We start from the raw sequence: 19786 nt of genomic DNA, 5'->3' as shown, positions 1-19786 counted from the left end.
TCCCCCCATCCCTCTATCCCCTCCCTCGCCATGCTCAAGCTGTGGAAGGTGGTACGCCCAGCTCGGCAGCTGGAACTGCACCGCCTCATACTGTTGCTGATTGCTTTTAGTCTGGGCTCCATGGGCTTTCTGGCTTACTACATATCCACCAGCCCCAAGGCCAAAGAACCCTTGCCCCTGCCCTTGGGAGACTGCAGCAGTGGTGGGGCAGCTGGCCCTGGCCCTGTACGGCCTCCAGTCCCACCTCAGCCTCCCAGGCCTCCAGAGACAGCTCAAACCGAACCTGTGGTCCTTGTGTTTATAGAGAGTGCATACTCACAGCTAGGGCAGGAGATCGTGGCCATCTTGGAGTCTAGTCGTTTTCGTTATAACACTGAGCTGGCACCTGGCCGAGGGGACATGCCCACACTGACTGATCACACCCGGGGCCGCTATGTCTTGGTCATTTATGAGAACCTGCTCAAGTATGTCAACCTGGACGCCTGGAGTCGGGAACTGCTAGATCGGTATTGTGTGGAGTATGGCGTGGGCATCATTGGCTTTTTCCGAGCCCATGAGCATAGCCTACTGAGTGCCCAGCTCAAGGGATTTCCCCTTTTTCTACATTCAAACTTGGGGCTCCGAGACTACCAAGTAAATCCTTCTGCCCCGCTGCTGCATCTCACACGCCCCAGCCGCCTGGAGCCTGGGCCACTGCCTGGTGATGACTGGACCATCTTCCAATCCAATCATAGCACATATGAACCAGTGCTTCTTGCCAGCCTTCAGCCAGCTGAGCTTCCTGTGCCAGGACCAGTGTCTCGCCGGGCCCGGCTTCCCACCGTGGTACAGGACCTGGGGCTTCATGATGGCATCCAGCGGGTGCTCTTTGGTCATGGCCTTTCCTTCTGGCTCCACAAACTTGTTTTTGTTGATGCTGTTTCATACCTCACTGGCAAGCGCCTCTGCCTGGACGTTGACCGCTACATCTTGGTAGACATTGATGACATCTTTGTGGGCAAGGAAGGTACCCGCATGAAGGTGGCTGATGTTGAGGTCAGTCTTTTTTCCTTAGAAGCTATTTCAAGCTCTTACCTGTCAGACTCCTTTCCTTGATTCTGAGCTTGTCTTAGGAATACTTCTCATTTTTCTCCTGCTCAATCTGCTCTCTCCTGATTTCTTATGTTCCTGCTACTCTTCCCAGGCTCTGTTGACCACCCAGAACAAACTCAGGACCCTAGTCCCCAACTTCACCTTCAACTTGGGCTTCTCGGGCAAGTTCTATCATACTGGTGAGCTCATTCCCCTGTGCCTTCAAGCATATCAGTCTTAATTTGATCTGTTCCATCACTGTCCATCTTTCTGGGTAGACAAGTTGGAGAGAAGGGGCAAGATTTGGAGTCACAATCCTGTGAGGAGCTAATGGTGGGTATGAATTTAGTTTAGCATGGGTGGCTGGAGGGCAAGTTGACTAGCAGGGCAATTAGTCTTACATGAGCAGATGTTCCAAGGATGGAAAGTGTTCAGTGTTGTTATAGAACAGAGGAGGGCAGATGGGCTAACTGGCTGTGGTCAGTGGTCATTGTGTGGTCATAGGGACAGAGGAGGAGGATGCAGGGGACGACATGCTGCTGAAGCACCGCAGAGAGTTCTGGTGGTTCCCCCATATGTGGAGCCACATGCAGCCACACCTGTTCCACAATCGCTCTGTGCTGGCTGACCAGATGAGGCTCAACAAACAGTTTGCTCTGGTGAGACCCTTGCATCTCTTCTTTGTACTTTTCCCCAGAAATAATGGTTTCTTTTCAGCCTTCCCCTAATAGAGTACCGTTTCCCTACCCTTTACATTTCTTTCTGTGGAGGCATCCCCACCCTCTTTACCCTCTATTCCCCAAACCTCACCAGGTCCTGGTGAGAATCTATGCCATTCCCAGGAGCATGGGATTCCCACGGATCTGGGGTATGCTGTGGCCCCCCACCACTCGGGCGTGTATCCCATCCACACGCAGCTCTATGAGGCCTGGAAATCTGTATGGGGCATCCAGGTGACCAGCACTGAGGAGTATCCCCATCTCCGCCCTGCCCGCTACCGCCGTGGCTTCATTCACAATGGCATTATGGTGAGGGACTCCTAATGCAAATTTGAATCAAGCTCCCACATTTTGACAACTTTCAACTTGACCTATGTCCTGTCAAATAAGGGTTGAGGGGTGAAAAGTCATGGTGCACATAGCAAGAGTTTTATTACTATTAACTTCATTCAGACTGAGTCCTTCACAAACCCAGGGAATCCTAATGCTTCAGGACTTTTGTCCTTCATCTCATTCTCCTTTTTAAATCTCATTTATCCCTGTTTTTTTCCCTCCAGGTGCTGCCACGGCAGACATGTGGCCTCTTCACTCACACAATCTTCTATAATGAGTATCCCGGAGGCTCCCGTGAACTAGACCAGAGCATCCGTGGTGGAGAGCTCTTTATGACAGTGCTGCTTAATCCGGTAAGGTGCCGAGAAGATGAGCTAGAAGAATGGAGAGCCAAAGTGCTCGCAGGCTGGGACCTTTGCTTACCAAGCTTGCTTCTGAGGTGGGGTAGGCTCTCCAACTCTGACATGCAGGCACCCCCTTGCAGATCAGCATATTTATGACTCATCTGTCCAATTATGGAAATGATCGACTGGGCCTGTACACCTTTGAAAGCCTGGTACGCTTCCTCCAGTGCTGGACACGGCTGCGCCTGCAGACTCTTCCTCCTGTCCCTCTAGCACGAAAGTACTTTGAACTCTTCCCTCAAGAGCAGAGCCCTCTTTGGCAGGTATGGGTGAAAGTCAGGCTGACCAGACATGATGGTGGGGAATGAAGAAAAGATTAGACCTTATCTGATTCCTGGCCTCACCTTCAGAATCCCTGTGATGACAAGAGGCACAAAGACATCTGGTCCAAAGAGAAAACCTGTGATCGGCTCCCGAAGTTCCTCATTGTGGGACCCCAGAAGACAGGTGAATCATCCTTAGACAATTGTTCTTGCCCTGCCTTAAACACAAGAATCTTTGGCCAAGGAATTCCCTTCTCATACCCACCCCTCATTAATCCAGTCTCTTGAGATAGTGATTCTTACTTAACCTTGGTTATATATCAGAATCATCTCTTGAGTTTTTTAAGATCCACAAGTGATTCTGATGCACAGTTATGGCTGAGAACTACTATTTGAACCCTTCCCTGGGCCTCACTCAGACTTTCCTTCTCTTACTCCAGTTTGGCCAAAGGGGATTTTACTACCCAGAGTGGTTGCTTTCTTACTTCAAGAGCATGTTGTTGAGCTGGCTTCTCTTCCATGGACTTCCTTGGACTTTCTCTCCTGTTTAGGGACCACAGCTATTCACTTCTTCCTGAGCCTGCACCCAGCTGTGACTAGCAGCTTCCCTAGCCCCAGCACCTTTGAGGAGATTCAGTTCTTCAACGGCCCTAATTACCACAAGGGCATTGACTGGTGAGACTGGGACACTTTGGAATGCTTCTCAGAGGAGCACTCCCTACCCCCAAAGTACCCCATTTCAGCTTCCACTATACTGATGTTGGGCCCTTTTCACACTGCAAATTCTCTGCCTCCTTTGTGCTACTTTTTAGGTACATGGACTTCTTTCCTATCCCTTCCAATGCCAGCACTGACTTCCTATTTGAAAAAAGTGCCACCTACTTTGACTCAGAAGTTGTACCACAGCGCGGGGCTGCCCTCCTACCACGAGCCAAGATCATCACTGTGCTCACCAACCCTGCTGACAGGGCCTACTCTTGGTACCAAGTGAGCCTGAAGCTAGGGACGACATATTAGGGCTTGGGGAGGGAGGTGGTCACTGCTAGAGAGACAGAAAGGGATAAGGGTAGGGATATTAAACTAGTGCCTTGGAGAGGGTTGCCAAGAGTGGGGCAAAATGATTCTGTCAAATCACCAATCCCTTCTCTTCCTACTCCTGTCCTTCAGCACCAGCGAGCACATGGAGACCCAGCTGCTCTGAACTATACCTTCTACCAGGTGATTTCAGCCTCCTCCCAGGCCCCTCTAGCACTTCGTTCCTTGCAAAACCGCTGTCTTGTCCCCGGCTACTATTCCACCCATCTGCAACGCTGGCTAACTTACTACCCATCTGGACAGGTACACTCCCCTGATATCCCTCACTGGGGTCTCCCTTCCCCTTAACTTCTAAAGAGTACAGTAGTAACCACATCCCTGTCCCTAGTTGCTGATTGTGGATGGGCAAGAGCTGCGTACCAATCCAGCTGCTTCAATGGAGAGCATCCAGAAGTTCCTGGGTATCACACCCTTTCTGAACTACACACGGACCCTCAGGTGGGAGAGCATGACCCAGGAGAGGACTATGGGGAAAATGGGGAAGCAGGCTGACCATATCTGTTTGGACGAAATGGATTTACCCTGTCTCACAAGGAGACCTGTGTCTTTTGGGCTGGGAGAGAGAGAGAGTGTACATTTGTGGGCTTGGATTTTTCTCCCTGCCACCTAATGGCCTCTTCCTGTTGAGCAGGTTTGATGAAGATAAGGGATTCTGGTGCCAGGGACTTGAAAGTGGTAAGACTCGCTGTCTAGGCAAGAGCAAAGGCCGGAGGTACCCAGACATGGACACTGAGGTAAGTAAATTCTGGGGCATGTTATCCCTCTCCACCTCTAAGATCTGTTTCTGTGTCCGACTTCTTACCATTTCTGCCTTCATTTTTCTCTATCAGTCTCGCCTTTTTCTTACGGATTTTTTCCGGAACCACAATTTGGACCTGTCAAAGCTACTCAGCCGGCTTGGACAGCCAATGCCCTCATGGCTTCGGGAAGAACTGCAGCATTCCAGTCTGGGCTGATATCCCAGCCTCCTGTACCAGCAAAAAGCCCCCTGCTTCTCTAAAGGGCAAGCCCAGAGCAGGGCCCACAAGGGGGATTTGAGTGGCTTGGCCCCACCCCCTTCTACCTCAGTGGCCCTCAGACCTGGGATGTCTGAGAAGGGAAAGGTGTCCCTTTCCCAGCTCTGATGTCTGATAAAGGGGCTTCCCTTGATACCCCACATTATGGTACTAGTCACCTTTGACCCATGGTCTTAGAAGGTGGGGAGGAATGAGAGAGTACAGGCAGGGTATAGAGAAAAGTATTAATCAAATGATTTCTCTGTTTATCCCCAGAGTGTATACCTGGCTGTGGGAGGGATCCCTTACTGCGGGATTAATGGGATATACCTGTGGCCCGACCTCCCTAATGTCATTCACATTGAATGGAGATGAGGTCGGACAGTGGCTCATAGAGCTGAGTATGAGCCCTAGCTGTGGGCTTGAAATGTCCTTAATAAACATCCTTATTTTTCTGCTTCGTCTGCTTCACTGGAGTGGGAGAAATCTAGAATAAAGCAAGTATCAGACTTTTCCCCTGGTTCAAGGTTCATCTATGCGTGGAGGGAAAGAAGGGAAAGGGCCAGGCAGACTAGAGTAAAAAAGGAGTTTATATATTTATAAATGCCAAATAAATACCAGAGGCCACCCAATGCCCCCTCCCAGACAGGGATATCTCCCCCAACCCTAGGCTTCTAGGGTCTGAGACATCTTGGCCCCAAGCTACAGCCCAAGAGCAGCTGCCAGTCTGGGCTACCAGGGAACTAGGTAGGGATGATCTGTCCAGCCAAGATTCACTCCCACTGTGTGAGAAGCCCCCATAGCCATAGGCTTGTGTCCCTGTATAGGGCCCTAGCGGGGTCAGACTCAGGGGGAGAAGGTGGTCATCTCGAGTGAGACCTGCTGCCACAACTCCTTGGTCTGTTTGCTGCGTTTGAGGTTCTGAAGGATGTCGTTGAACTGCATCATGCCCATGGGTGTCAGGCAGAAGGCGCTGCGGGCACTGCGAATTGCATTTACAAAGTCGTCGTAGTCGGCAGGGGTCAGGTGAATCAAGCGGTGGTGGATGTACTGGAAGAGAATGTGTGGAGAATGAGCCACTAAGCATGGAACCAGGCCCCTCTGCCCTTGCATGTTGGGTGATTTGTTCCATGCCTGCCCAAGAGGTGTTCTACCCTGCTGCATATTTCCTGGGTTGTCACCTGCATGTATGCCTGCTGACAGCGCTGCACCAGTTGGTGGAAGGCCGGGGCACGCAGGTGGTTGTGGGCATGAGCAGGGCTCAGCCGCTGCAGCGTCTCCATGACGATCTCCTGCAGCACAAACGGGCTCAGCACCCCCTTGGCTGCCCCCACACAGAACTGGTGCACGTAGTTCACTCCTGGGGGGCAGGGGGAGGGGCATAAGACGGGGGTGGCCACCTCTGCCCTAGGGACCCAACTTTTATTTCTCAGCTCTGGCCTGGCAGAGAGCCTCCCTCCACCCCAGGAGCTGAGGTAGCCCCCCGCCCCCCGCGCACGCACACATACCCGACCAAGGCCTCAACTCTGAGCAAGAGCTAGGAAGGAGGTCTGGGATAGGAAGGTGGGGGAAGCAGGTGGGGGCGGACAATGGTCCTGGGGAGGGGAGGTGTTACCCAGCTTTGCTGCCAGCCCCAGCAACCATTTGACATCATCTGTGTAGGGAGGGGAACGGGAGAAGTTGTTGGGGTGATCGTTGTGTGCTCGGCGACCCAGCATCTCCAGTGCCAACATTCCTAGGAGAAAAGAGTGGATACATAGTGGGGGTACATCCTCTTCATCCTCTACCCCAACCTGGTATCTGATCCTACAGTAAAAAAATTGAACTCTGTGATGTGGTTGTCACTAAAGAGATGCACAACTGAAGGTGGGGGTACAGAAAGAGACCTCCTCTTACCAACACGGTAGGCAGCATGCAGGTGGTGAAGGCTGTGTGGGTTGACAGGCTGACTGTGCGTCTCCTCCTCCGGTGGTGGAAAACCCCCGCTCACCAGAGGGCTGGGCTGTGTGGTCAGGGCAGGCAATGAGGCACCCTGGATGGCTGGAAATGTGGATGCTGGATGGACACTGCTCACTGAGGGTGGGATGAAAGCCATTGAGGAACTCAGCCCCAAGAAGGGCAGAGAGGATTCCCTCCCTACCTCCCCTGCCCAGTGTACCTCCCCTCCATTCACCTGTTCCCTGTCCCCACAACTCACAGGCCACACTAGCGGGCAGTGGGAGCCCTGGCTCTGTGTGATAGGGATGTACTGTGATGGGTGCCATGGAAGGGACGGGGAAAGACACAGCAGTGGCAGCAAGTGAGGGGGGAGTCACCGAGTAAGGGTACTGAGCCCCCAGGAATGCAGGATGCACACCCTAGAAGGAGAAAGAGGAAGAGAAGGAAGATACCAAATTATATTAGGATGTAGCTCTCCCACTTCATCCCACAACTGGGTATCCCTACCTTTCTCAGTTGGGCTGGGTCTCCCAGACTCCCACCACTTCACCCAAGACTCAGACAGCCCTATTCTCCCAGAGTACCCCACTCTAACCCCCAATGAACTCCTAATATTCTCCCATATGCCCAACACCCCAGTAGAACACTGGTCTCACCTGTGGGTATGCAGAGCTGGGCACAGGGAAGACGGCAGGCCGGGGCATATGAGGCATGGGGTGGGCAGGATGAGCTGGGTGGGTGAGGTATTGAGGGCTGCAGGGCAGGTGGGGCTGTAGAGCGGTGTAGGGGTGCAGGCCAGGGGAATGTCCATGCCCCAGTCCTGGACCTGGATATAAACTGGACCCCACCGAGATCACTGGCACCACTGTGGCTGCTGCTGTCACTGCTGCTGCTGCCACTGTAACGGGCTCAGTCCCTGGGCCTCCCCTGCCCTCAGGCAGCCCCCGCCCAGCCTCCCCAGCTGTCCTGATCCCACTGGCACTACAGCTTGTAGCCCCTTCACGGGCTGTGGATGAGCCACCTGCTGTTTGCTCATATAGCCAGAACCACTGGTGAGCAACCTCAAACAACACTTCGGGGTATACGCCCCCACCCTTAGCCGCCTCTTCCACTGCCATGCAGGCCTTCTCCAACATGAGGTTATCCTGGAAAGGAGGAACACAGAGGGTTAAGAGGGAAGGGCTTTACTTAGGGATGGCATTCCAACATCTCCCCCAGAACTGGCTGGTTTCCAGGGAAGCATGAAAAATCAGAGCCAATGCTCAGAGTCTGTCAGTGAAAGCTTCACAGACACTGAAAAAATACTTGCTGACCAGTAGAAGTCAAGACCCAGTTTCAAACTAATTTAGCCACTCTGTCTCATCTAAGTCCCATCATATCCCCAAGGCCTTCCTTAAGCATTCCATCCTAGCGATCATCTTGGTGCCTAAACTACAGGCCTCTATTTCCTTAACTGTAAAATATGAACAATCCTAACCTCAGAGATACAAGCTAAAAAAAGTAATGGATGTGACAGCACATTAATATGTCAAATGTCACCATGAGAGGACAAACTGGATAGTTTGTGAACTCCAGCATATGGGAATTAAGAGCTGGGCTGTCAAGATTTCCCCATGCCCACCTTCCCTGCCCAGATGCCCCAAAGCAAGGCCCCAGATTGCCTATAGAAATACCTGCTCCTTGCACTGCACCAGGGCCCGCTGGATCTCATTAGGGTTCAGTGCATGGGCATGAGGCAGGCAGCTTAGAGCTAGCTCTGCTGCTGCCCTCACCATATTGGAATCTCGTGCCCGTGATGCCCTGTCAGCCAGGGATGCAACCTCAGGAGGCGTCAGGTGCCCATCCCAGCATTCTACCAGTATAGTCAGAGCTGCACTGCCAATCTCCATTGCCTGGCCTTTGGGGAAAAGAGAGAAAAGCAGAGTGGGGTTAGCATGGGCACCACCGGGGACTGGAAATGGTGTCTCTCCTCTGAGATCAGTAACAAGGCTTTTATCTCCATCAATTAATCCCCTTTCCATACCCAAATCAAAACACTGGATTTACCTGTAATCCAAGAAACGTGGGAAGAATAGGTACGTGAAAGCCAGTTGGGAGAAACAAAGTTGTGCAGGCCAAGGGCATAAAGCCCAATTTCAAAGGCGCAAAGGTGCAGGTTGCGGTGAGGACCCTGGTGGCCCCCTGAGGAAGATGGATGTGTGAAAATGGAAGTGCTGCTGTTGCCCCCTGCTTTGATCAGCACCGTCTTCGCCAGCTCGAAGTAGAAGTGTGCAGCTGCCTCTGATGGCTGATTGGGTACATGAGGGGCATGACTCTCGGGACGGCGGCCCTTGTACCTGAAGGGACAATGGGGTAGGGACAAGGATTGGGGTTTCTCTGAAATGGGTGTCCAGGTAGGTTGGGAAAGACCAGGGTAGGTGAGGACGTTAAAGGGACAATAATTGGATTACACTAGGAATGTGGCTCTGAGGGTGGGCCAGATCAGAGAGGACAGATATTTCTTCCCACTGACCTTCCAACTTCAACTGTCTTGGCCCGGGCCCCTCCACTGGCACTGGCCCGGCGACTTCCACTGGAGGACGAGGAGCCCAGGGAATCTGAGGAAGAGCTGCTAATGCTGTCACTGTCCTGTCCTCGACCCCAGGAGGTGGGGGCCCAGCCTCCTCGAAGTGGCCTCCGGCTTAAGGTGGGAGAGCTATCCGATGTTGTTTCAGGGGCACTGCTGTCAATGCTGGCCATGCCTAACCCCCCAAAAGACAAGTCAGTCTCAGAAGTTCCAGAAGTTAGATTCCAAGAATATTCTTCCCTCCGTGTTATTCCATGGGCTGTCATACCTGTGTGCTTCTTCTTAGGCCGCCCTGGGGAGCCCCAGCCCCGTCCGTTGTAGCCTCCACGACTGCCAAGTGCCAGACGGCTGGGAACCTTCCCCTCTGTCCTTGGGGTCAAAGCCGCCTCAGATGGGAGACTCTCACAGGGGGAATGTGGGGAACTCTCTAGGTGGAGAAAATAGGACAGTGGGATGAACCCAGGAAAGGGGAACCAACATGGTTCCATACCATTCATCCCCCAGCCCAGTGCCCCCACCTCACCAGGCACATTCTTCTCTGTGAAGCCCTCAGTGGGGCCTGGCCCAGCCCCTGCCACACTCCCTGGTTGAGCAGGCCCTGCAGAGCCTGAGGTTAGTGGCTGCAGGGCCCCTGGAACAGATGGGCCCCCATGCTTTGAAGGAGACCTCTGGCTGGCTGTGGCTGGGCGGCTAGATGAGTAAAACGAACTCAATGTCTGTGGTTTATGCGTCTGGCTCTCTCGATCCAAGAGTTTGTCTAAGATCTGAAGAACAGAGAAGTGGTGACAGAATGCTCTTTATCTCCTGACTTCTATTACCTTCCTATCTCCTTGAAACAGCTTAATACTACCTCCTCGGTAAGTCTTCTCCAGTTGTAACTATAGGAGAACCTTCTGGAAGATAGGTGCTAGCTTAAATATCCTAGTAGCCTCTATAACACATACCACTGGGATGAGTATATCGATATTAATATTGAAATGAATGAATGAATGACTTTATGCCATCTATTTCTCTTCTTCCACCTCTGCCCAAGCACTGGTCTCTCTTGTTCTTTATGAGGTATTACCATGATTCCCCACTTATCCCCCATGGGCAGAATAGCCCATTTCTCACTTTACTGGGAACCCCTGAGAAACATGGGGGAATTTGTTTGCTTTGCCAGTCAAAATCCCAGTACCTCAGTCTCTTACCTTTTTGAGCTTGGCCTGGTCATCCTTGTAAGTGATCATTAGTGCCAATGCCAAGTCACCCTTCTCCCGACGTGTGCCTTCACACAGGAGGGGATGCTCTGCCTCACTCACTGTCGTCTTCATGCCTGTGAGAAAGAGAGGTTCAGAGGAATTGAGAATGGCCATAACTCCCAAGACAGCAAAGGTAAACAGGCCAGGGCTCCCAGCTACCAGCATGCAAGGTAAGGAGTTCTATTGGTCCAGGCCACATCCCCTATTACATCCCCTATACACAGGTCCCCATCGCCTATTACACCCAGCCTTAGCTAAGCTCTGGTCTGCTTTTTAAGACCTTCATAACCTGGCCCACTCTGCCTTCCCAGCATACCCATCACTTTAAGGAAGTTGGGCTCCTCACTCTCATGAAGACTTGATTGCCCCTGTCTTTATTCATGGTTTTTTTGTCCCCTTACTTAGGACTTAACTTGATTTTTTAACCTACATTCCATGTTCTACCTCTTCCCTGCAGCCTTTCCCTAGATTTTCGATTTGTTGCCCTTATAACACCCAACACCCACAGCACACATCTTTGCCCTAAATACTTAACTGTCTTATAGGTACTACTTGGCTCATGTATGTCATCCTGGCTTCCCCATTACCACAGAGCCCCTTTGGAACAAGGCCCATGTTTCGTGTCATTCGAGGTCTGAGACACACTTAGCTCACAGATATGCTCAAGACACTGTCATACTCACCCAAGGCAGCAACTGCTGCTTCAAATCCCAGCTCCTCATCCCCAGGCATCTCGTTGTTCCAGTTGCGACTTGGAGGGCGGGAACCCGTGGGAGAAACCACTGGATGAAAGTTGGGGTAAGTCAGGCAGACAGAACTATCAAGAGAAAGAATGAAAGAGAGGGAACCCAAGACCCTCATCATTTCAGACCCTCCCATGAAGATGCCTGATGGGTCTTAGGCAATTCAGAGCCTTGGAGCTCTTGGTTTTTCCAAAAAAAGCTACTCCTGCCCCAGCTTCCCACTTGCTATAGAGTCAGCACCATACCTGGAGCACAGAGGACATCAAAGATGAAACTGGCCAACATAAGAGGCAAAACAGGCCGATAGTCACAGAGTGTCCCCTCCCGAAGCTCCTCTGCCCGGCAACGCATGGTACTCATCTCACTTGGACCCAGAGGAATCTTCTTGAGCAAGGCAGCCACCTCAGACTCCTGGTATGCCAGCTTTACCTGAGGGGAGAGGAAGAGGCTCAGACCTCTAATATTTCAATGTGGATCAAGGTACAAGGTTCTGAGATTACAATACAAGGCTCAGATAGAACCTCTAACCTCTAAGGCCTTGGTAGAAGCTGGGGGCCGCTGTAGCTCCAAGGCAAACATGCCAACTCGGAAGGCCAGGTTGTGGTGCTCTGGGCGCTCACTTAGCACTGTCAACAGGAAGGCCGCCTTAGTTAGGGTGTTGGTAGCCACCCAGGTCTGACGGCTTGTAGATACCTTGTTCTTCTTTCCCTAAAGAGAGAAGCACAAGGAGGTAGGAAGATGAGTCTGACTCACCTTGGTGGAGGGAGGAGGAGGCTCTCACTTGGGGCGGGAAATAGGAAAGGATTAGGGGTAGGAGGGGAGGGAAAGGGAAGGGGATCTCTCTCACCTTGGCAGGGGGCGGCTCTACCTTGAGGTCGGGTGGGTTGGCTAGCAGGTCCTGGGCAAGCTCCACAGTGAGACGGGAGGCCTCACTGCTGTAGCCATGAGCATGCAAGGCCTCAGCACAGGCAAATAATACCTGGAGAGAGGACATGGGCACCAGACAGGTTGAAGTCCAAGGGCAGAACACCATACACACTCATGCAGCAAACATCCCGTGAGCACATGCTATATGCTGGGCCCTATGCTGTTCCTGGGTATACCATAGGAACTCAGTCTGGTTACAGAAGCACACAAACCATGGTGAAGTCGGCTACTATTGGTAAAGGTTAAGAAAGGAGCAGGTGGGTAGAATACCTCACTGGGACTTGGGGCAGAGGGGCAAACTCAGAAAAGACTTCCTAGAGGAACTGATGATCTATAAGATCTCTGTGACCTAAAAAAGGAACAGGAGCTAACCAGTAAGGTAAGGGAAGACTATTCCATGAAGAAAGGCCAATCCATGCAAAAGCATAGATGCAAGAGAAAGCATGGCAAGCTACAGGAATGGTTCCAATGACTATAGTGTAAAAGACAGAGTAGCTAGATGAGGCTGGAGAAGCATGCAAAAATCAGACCAAGTGAAGCCTCATAGGTAATGCCAAGGACTTTCATTTTGTAAACTAAGGGCGATGGGAAAACACTGAAGCATTATAAGCAGCAGAGTGACACAATCAGACATTTCAGAAAAACTAATATAGAAGCAATGTCAAGAATGGGCTATAGGCAGGGAGGCCAGTTAGGAGGCTGTTACAGGATTCTAACAGTCATGCTACGGTCCTGACAATCCCAACTAGAGCCAAATGGCTCCTCTCCCAGTTGTGGCTAAGGTGTACCCTCAGAGTCCCCTCACCTCCATGCGACTCTCCTGTTCCAGTGGCTTCAGTCCAGCAAACAGGTCGTGCTCCTCCCCAACCCCGCCCTCGGCCTTCTCTTCCTCGCCCCCAGCCCCGTCCTGGGCATTCAGATAATATGCCTGGTAGTCATCATCCTCCTCTCCAACTGCAGGGGCTGCCTCTTTGGTTTTGGGGAGCCCATTGCCACTCTCATCTGTGGAAGGGAGGTAGTCCCTGGTACAGACCTCCCCGGGTAGTAGGCCAGGGGGGCCAGCAGAGGCTGTGGGAGGCTCAGGCCCTTCTGAGAAGTACACGCCACCATCTTCTTCATAAGTATCTGGGGGTTCAGGAAGGAAGGTGGAATGGCCTCGGGAGCCACCAGAGGGAGGGCAGGGTGGCAGGCTTTCAGGGAATCCACCAAAGGTGCTGGCCTCTGCACCCAGGGCCAGGCTGCTGTCATCCAGGCTCATTTCAGCCAGATCCGGCTCCAAGGAGCTGTCTTCACTGCTCAGCCTTCGCTTGTTCCCGCCGCCTGCTGAGCCCTTACCCCCACTGCCAGCCCCACCCAGTGCCTTGGCTTTGCCCCCACCTGGACCCATCTTATGCAGAGCCTTATCTCCCCCCTCAGCTGAGAGGCGGCGGGGACCCCTCTGTGATGAGGGGACCCCCTCACCCAACCCCTTGCGTTTGGCCCCAGGCTCCTTGGGCCGCACAGCTGGCTCAGCAGGAAGAGAGCGGGGCCGCTCCCGGGATTCTTCCAGGCCCCCAGATCGGGAGGCGCCTGGCCGAGGGGGCAGGGCTCGGGCCCAGCACAGTGCCAGCTTCCGGTCAGTGCCACTATAGGTGACACCAGGAAGTGGGTAGGCCTCTTCCCAGTTGAAGTAGCAGGCCTCCACCGCTGGCCGGAAGCCAGGGAAGAGCCGCTCCAGGGTCTTCTTGTGCTGTCCCCGCTTCACATTCTCAATCACCTTCAGTTGCCACTGGCGGAGCTGTGCACACAGTTCCCGGCGACTGTAGGAACAAAAGGGTGAGGCTGTTAGGGGCTACATTCTGCACCAAGAAGGGATAGAAGTGGGTGGAGTAGGTATATACCCCAGGAAGCGGGGGACAGGGAAGAACCCAGGGAAGTATTTCCTGAGCTAGCCCCATGGACATCACCCCAGTACTCAGAGACTAGAAGAATGGTACATCTGTATGTATACAAGAAGATGAAGGCTTCCTAGACTAATAACCCATTCCTGCAGAGATACAAGGGGTGGAGAGTTAGAGGAGGTCAATCAACAGGATTCTGCTGACACATTTATTGACAGTGACCAGACTGAGACACAAAACTAGTCTGTTGTATGAATATATCATAGTTTGTTAATCCATTTCCAAGCTGAAGGACAGTTTTTGGTGATTTCAAATATAGCAGCCATAAACATTTGTGTGTTAAAAAAAAAAAAAAAAAGATAAGGGCTTGGTCTGTCCTGGGCTAGCCTAGTCTCCAAGCTGTGGTAAGCGAAAGGGGAGACTCACCGCTGAGGGCTGAGTGCAGGGTCCAGCACAGCCAGCCTCCACAGTGTGACCATCTCATCACACATGCTGGCACATGCATGGGCTGCCACCTCTGACTGCCCATTGCTACGGCCCGTGTGCCCACTGGCACTGCTGTGTGAGGCTGAGGTGCGTACGCTGTACCACCAACCTGTTATCTGGAAACAAAGAGAGTTCTGAGATCCTCCTAAAGGCTTGGAGAAAGAGTAGCCCTCCCGAATGTCCTTGTCAGCAAGAGGGTTAAGAGGTTAAGGGAAGGAGAAAATGAACCACCATGGGCCTACCCAACTCTGGCAGATTACCTGTTCATAGGTGAGACACTGGTCAGTGAGAATTTCCAACAAGGGGGCAGCATTGCTGTCCCTCCGTTTGAACATCTCCCGTACGATGCTAAGCAGGTTCCAGACACCCTCTGGCTCGCGGCCCCTCAGAGGGCGCAGTAGACATGCCCATTCAGCAGCAGCCGGAGGCTCCGTGGAAGACAAATACATGGAGTTCACATCACTGTGAAAGTAGTAAAGTGGAAAATGATGACCCTAAGATGATGCTGAATAAAGCAGGTGAGAGTGCAACAGGGCTTTGACACAAAAGGGGCCTTGACCCAAAATAGAGTGTAGGGAAAAAAGATGTCCATGACGAAATTCTTAATCTCTCTCTACCTCAGTTTCCCAACTTCTGAAAGGGAGAAAAATAACTTCTGTTCTACTTACCTAAGAACAGATCACTCTGTGACTATGGATGATAAAACTATAATCATCCATTGATTCATTAGGGACATCTACTGTGTAACAGGCACTGTACAAGTGCAAGGAATCAAAGGTGGGAGGCACAAGCATTAATAGAACAAAGGATCTGACAACAGTCTGAGGTATGTTCTCCTTTCAACACACAGGCATGAAGAGATCCAATTTACCTGAAGACCACAGGGGAGGGGCCACAGAACTTGTGCAGTGTCTTCTTGATGTTGTCAGTGAGTGTCGATTCATCCAAATACCAAGTACTCTGGTCAGAGGCTGAGGGCCCTGCTGTGGGGTCTGGGGGTGATAGGCAGTCAGTTACCTAGAGATAGGGGCCTGGATTTGCCTGACAACATCAAGCCTTTAGTAAGTGGTACTCTGTACTACCAACTTTCTTTCTTCTTACTGCCCTTTCTTACCACACTCACCTGGGGCGCCACACACTGTATTGATGGCTGTTGACTGGGAGGAGAGGAGTTCATCCAGGAGACGTTGGGCTGTGGGGAGGATCTGAGGGGAAAAGGACAGAGGCATAGGTGACCCAAGGAGGACAGGGCCTAATAGGAAGGCTGATAATGCAGCCCTAGAGCTAGTTGGAGAAGGGTGTGTCAACCTCACTCACCTGCTGAGGGAGCTCACTGATGAGGTACTGAGCAAACTTCTGTAGCTGGTCCCTCTGTAGCCGAGACAAGGACTCTGAGACTGGGGCCCGCAGGCAGACTGCAGAAGCCTGAAGGGGACAGAGAGAGAAACAGAACAATCTGAGAAAAGGCTTGCTGATGCTGGGACTAGGGATAGAAAGGCAGAGCAAGGGAGGCGAGGGGGCTCACATTATGGCCAGGCATGCAGCAGAGAAGGGGGGGATGGAGCGTAGGATAGGGCCGGGATAAATTGGGAGGGCCTCACGTTGTGGATGCGGAAGAGACAGAGTGCCACGACATGGGTGCACCATTTGGCCCCAGCCCCACAGGTGCAGCTGCAGGAAGTGACCCGGCAGCGGTCAAACATCACAGCCACATTGTAGGCCCCTTTAGGGGGGACCATCTGAGGTGGCACCACGGTAGCACTCAGGTGGAACCCTGGGGAGAAACATGGGTATGGTCAGGAAGAGCCATCAAGACACAGGTCTCTGTCCTCAACTCCGGCCCTGCAGTTATTCAGACAACCTGCTCCAGTTGCTTGCAGTAGGTCCCTAACTCATAACACAAGGATGAGAGGAGCAGGCTGTGCCAAAAGGCATGATGGGACCCTTACCTATCTGCAGCGGGTCTTTCACAGCCCTCATGCGGAATAGCTGATCTCCTCGCTGGAACTCATCTGCACTGCCATTGGCCAGGCATGAATATAACCTGAGGGTGAAGAAGAGGACATAGCCACAACTAAGCAAATAACCTCTATACATCCTGTCAGAGAACACAATGCCCTGGGCACTCTCTCCCCAGTGTCAATCCCTTTTGGGGAAAATCCAAGGCATTCCCTCATCCCCTTGTCTTCTTACTACAGCCCCCAATACAATATCCCCTTTGTTCTGTGGGAAGCCCAGCACACTGTGGCGTATCAGGACCCTACTCCCACCATCAGTCCTTTAGCCTCACCGAATATCCTCTTCATTCTCAGGAAAGCTCCAAAAAGCAATTCGGAGCTGTAGCTGCTCAGGCACTGGGGGGTAAACTTTCTCCACCACTTCAAATGGAATATGAAATGCCACCTGCTTTGCTGACAGCTCCACTAATGGGATCACCAGTCCATCTTTGGAAACAAAGGTTTGGGTGAGGAGAAAGAAAAGGGAAAATGAAAAGGGTTATGATCATTTGGCACCAATACCAGTGCCACATTTTGGACCCCACCTTCACTATGAAAAACCAAAAGATCCTCCTGTCACGAAACACCAACCCTTAAGATGCCATCTGGGGGAGGCGAGCTAAACAACCCCAACCCACAGCCTGTTACCTAAGGTTTAGAATAGAAGACACCAGGGATATCCCAGAAACTCCTGGCAGCAAACAGGTGTGTTCCAGGATCCTAGTAGGTAATGCCTTTCACAAGGCTCAGCATCTTATTTCCCATACACCTAGCACTTTAAGATTCGTATTACATTGTAAATGTCTCCCTCTGGCATTCTTTTCTCTAATTGCTTTTTTAACTAACCCTTTTTCTCTAGATGACTTCAGGCCTCAATCTAAGGATGGAAGATAGATAAGAGCCCAGAAGAGTTAAAAAAGTGGGACCTCCAGAAGCAAGGGAAGCTACATTTCCTTTGGCACACCTGGACCCGGCTTCCAACAATAAAAGCCCTGGGTCGAGGGAGAGACAGGCTATCCCAAGGGAACCTAGCTGCTGTTCTTGAAATCACCTGGGGTAGGATGGAGTTACTACTCAAAGTTTCAATCAAAAAGCAGTGAAACACAACAGACTGCACATCTCACCAACTGCTAGTCAGATTAGAAACAAATCAGAAAATCATAGAGCAGAAAAGAACCTTTTTTTTAAAAAAAAATGTTAATCTCTTTATTTTACAAATGATTGACTCAGGGCAGCCTGGGATGGAAGTGGGTGAGGGTGGGGAAATGACATGCTTTTGTAGATTTTAACCTGTTCAGGAAGATAATCTGTAAAAATCTTCACCCCATGATTTCATACTTCCTCAAAGTGAGGGAGCTCTAAGCCCCCAGGCCACCTGCGCATGCAAAAATAAAAGTAGAGAAGCCAAAGAAGACGGACAGTGAAAATGTCTATGATCTGTGTGTGTGTGTGTGTGTGTGTGTACACAAAGCACATGCTTTCTCATCAACTAAAGTTGAATATTATCACTCCTAAAAAGTAACACATGTAAATTTCTTTTTGTCCCAAAGGGGTGCTAGAAATCTCTGTGGGGCAGTTTGAAAAATAGGATTCTTGGAATGGCCAGAGGAGAATCGCAAAGTAACCCCCTCAGCTGCTGAAAAAAAGTCAGCTTCCACTGAGGCCCAGGACAAAAACTGTGCCATGAGGAAAGCAGGGAAATGATGTGGTGAGTTCTGAGCCTTTGGAGCTTCTCTTACCATTACTCTCCTCTCCATCCCCTTTAAAGCAAAATTCTTCATGGCAATTATCAGTTAATTCACTGAAAGACCCAAGGATGAAAGAAACTCACAGCGAAAAGCAGATAGAACGCTTCATAAGGGGACTTCAGAGACACTACCCACACCCCTCCCCAGGCACCAGATGATGGAAATTTAAGGCTCTAATCCAGTGGTCTCAACCTTGGCTTCTGACAGATGTTCAATATGGCCAGAAACTAAGCCTCTGATTTAAATCTATGGAACTATGGAATCTCCTCTCACAGGCCAGTTCTCCTCCACTTTCTTCTGGGTGGAATCCTTTTTTGGTGCAGCTGGGATCAGAGATCATCACCCTGAATCAAGAAGTTCCCAATGCACGTTGCGATGGGAATGGTCACTTCTTCACAATCCACCTCCTACCCACATTCTCCTCTACTTTCAACTTGCCTCAGGCTGAACTCCGTAAGTATTCCCAAGTCCCAGAGAAGTCTTCTTATCCCATCTCTAAGGCAAATGAACGACAAAAGATCTACTTTCTGTCGCTAATCCTATCCAACTCAGAATTTCCCAGCCATCACCCAAATCTCTTTCTCTCTTACACACACACACACACACACACACACACGCACACGCACGCACGCACGCTGGTGTGGAGAAGCCAACCCCAGAAAGACCAGAAGAGCGAGTCTTTAAGTCCGTTCAAAGCTTGGTACGGCTCGCGGGTCCGGGACAGCTCCCGAGCGGGGACAGCTCCCGAGCAGAGACAGCTCTCGAGCAAGGCCACAGCAAGGCCGGAGCAAGGCCTGCCCGCTCCACTACCCCATCTCCCGCTCACCCTCACCTCGCATTCTGGTACCGCCACTGCCACCTCCGCCACCGCCGCCAGTGGGGGAATTGGGCCCCGCTGACTGTTTGCGCCATCCCCGCCAGTTCTGGCAGAGGCTCTCGGCCTCAGAGATGAAGGAACAGAGCGAATCCTCTTCAAAGCGGTCCGAATCCTCGAATGAGAAGCGCTCTCCGTCCTCCCACTCTGCGAACATCAGCTCCATGGGGCCCGCACCCCCCGGGGCCGGGTCCCCCCCCGCGGATCCGGGGCCTGGGCCGCCGGCCGGGGACTGAGGGGAGGCCCGGGGCCTGAGGGGCGAGCCGGGGCTGGGGGTGGCCGGGGCGCTCAGGGCGGCCGTGCCGGGCAAGGATCTCAGGCCTAGGAGAGATACGGGACAGGGCCTGGCCCAAGAGCGAGGTGCAAACGGGGATCGCGCCCAGTCTCCGAGACTCAGGGCCAGGACGAAACGCTGGGCAGCCGGGGCCTCTCCAGGGCTGCGGCACCGCCTCCCCCATCAGCTGATCTGAACTTCCGGCCGCGCCGGCCACCACCACTTCCGCCCT

General features: G+C 52.0%; 2 protein-coding genes across 9 annotated transcripts; one reads left to right on the top strand and one right to left on the bottom strand.

Moving 5' to 3' along the window:
• Window positions 1-3: 3 nt before the first annotated feature.
• On the top strand, window positions 4-5335 carry NDST2 (N-deacetylase and N-sulfotransferase 2). Of its 3 annotated transcripts, XM_039872116.1 has the most exons (13): window positions 4-1035; window positions 1184-1271; window positions 1576-1730; window positions 1914-2099; window positions 2348-2476; window positions 2608-2790; window positions 2878-2974; window positions 3342-3465; window positions 3603-3777; window positions 3958-4128; window positions 4214-4323; window positions 4517-4619; window positions 4716-5335. In XM_039872116.1, exons 1-13 carry the CDS (start codon window positions 31-33, stop codon window positions 4839-4841), a joined length of 2652 nt encoding a protein of 883 aa, XP_039728050.1. In that variant the 5' UTR covers window positions 4-30; the 3' UTR covers window positions 4842-5335. The 3 variants fall into 3 exon arrangements, with proteins under 3 accessions (XP_039728050.1, XP_039728051.1, XP_039728052.1); XM_039872117.1 differs by lacking the exon at window positions 1914-2099; XM_039872118.1 differs by lacking the exon at window positions 4716-5335 and having other exon boundaries at window positions 4214-4286; window positions 4517-4578.
• Window positions 5336-5452: 117 nt separating this feature from the next.
• Window positions 5453-19705, bottom strand: ZSWIM8 (zinc finger SWIM-type containing 8). 6 transcript variants are annotated; one of them, XM_039872108.1, is made up of 26 exons: window positions 19239-19495; window positions 16952-17105; window positions 16611-16705; window positions 16263-16435; window positions 15979-16086; window positions 15785-15866; window positions 15533-15653; window positions 14922-15123; window positions 14602-14777; window positions 13101-14094; window positions 12216-12347; window positions 11897-12076; window positions 11614-11797; window positions 11309-11407; window positions 10575-10699; window positions 9908-10148; window positions 9653-9811; window positions 9331-9559; window positions 8865-9154; window positions 8492-8715; window positions 7475-7963; window positions 7054-7237; window positions 6777-6953; window positions 6496-6615; window positions 6062-6172; window positions 5453-5930 (listed from the first exon to the last, which is right to left on the bottom strand). In XM_039872108.1, exons 1-26 carry the CDS (start codon window positions 19444-19446, stop codon window positions 5470-5472), a joined length of 5718 nt encoding a protein of 1905 aa, XP_039728042.1. In that variant the 5' UTR covers window positions 19447-19495; the 3' UTR covers window positions 5453-5469. The 6 variants fall into 6 exon arrangements, with proteins under 6 accessions (XP_039728042.1, XP_039728043.1, XP_039728046.1 ...); XM_039872109.1 differs by having other exon boundaries at window positions 7078-7237; XM_039872112.1 differs by having other exon boundaries at window positions 13329-14094.
• Between the last annotated feature and the right edge of the window lie 81 nt (window positions 19706-19786).

This window comes from Pteropus medius, unplaced genomic scaffold, assembly GCF_902729225.1.
Source record: "Pteropus medius unplaced genomic scaffold, Ma_sr-lr_union100, whole genome shotgun sequence".
Classification (NCBI taxonomy): Eukaryota; Metazoa; Chordata; class Mammalia; order Chiroptera; family Pteropodidae; genus Pteropus; species Pteropus medius.
Note: the sequence above shows the minus strand (reverse complement) of the source record. Positions and strands in the feature narration are given on the sequence as shown.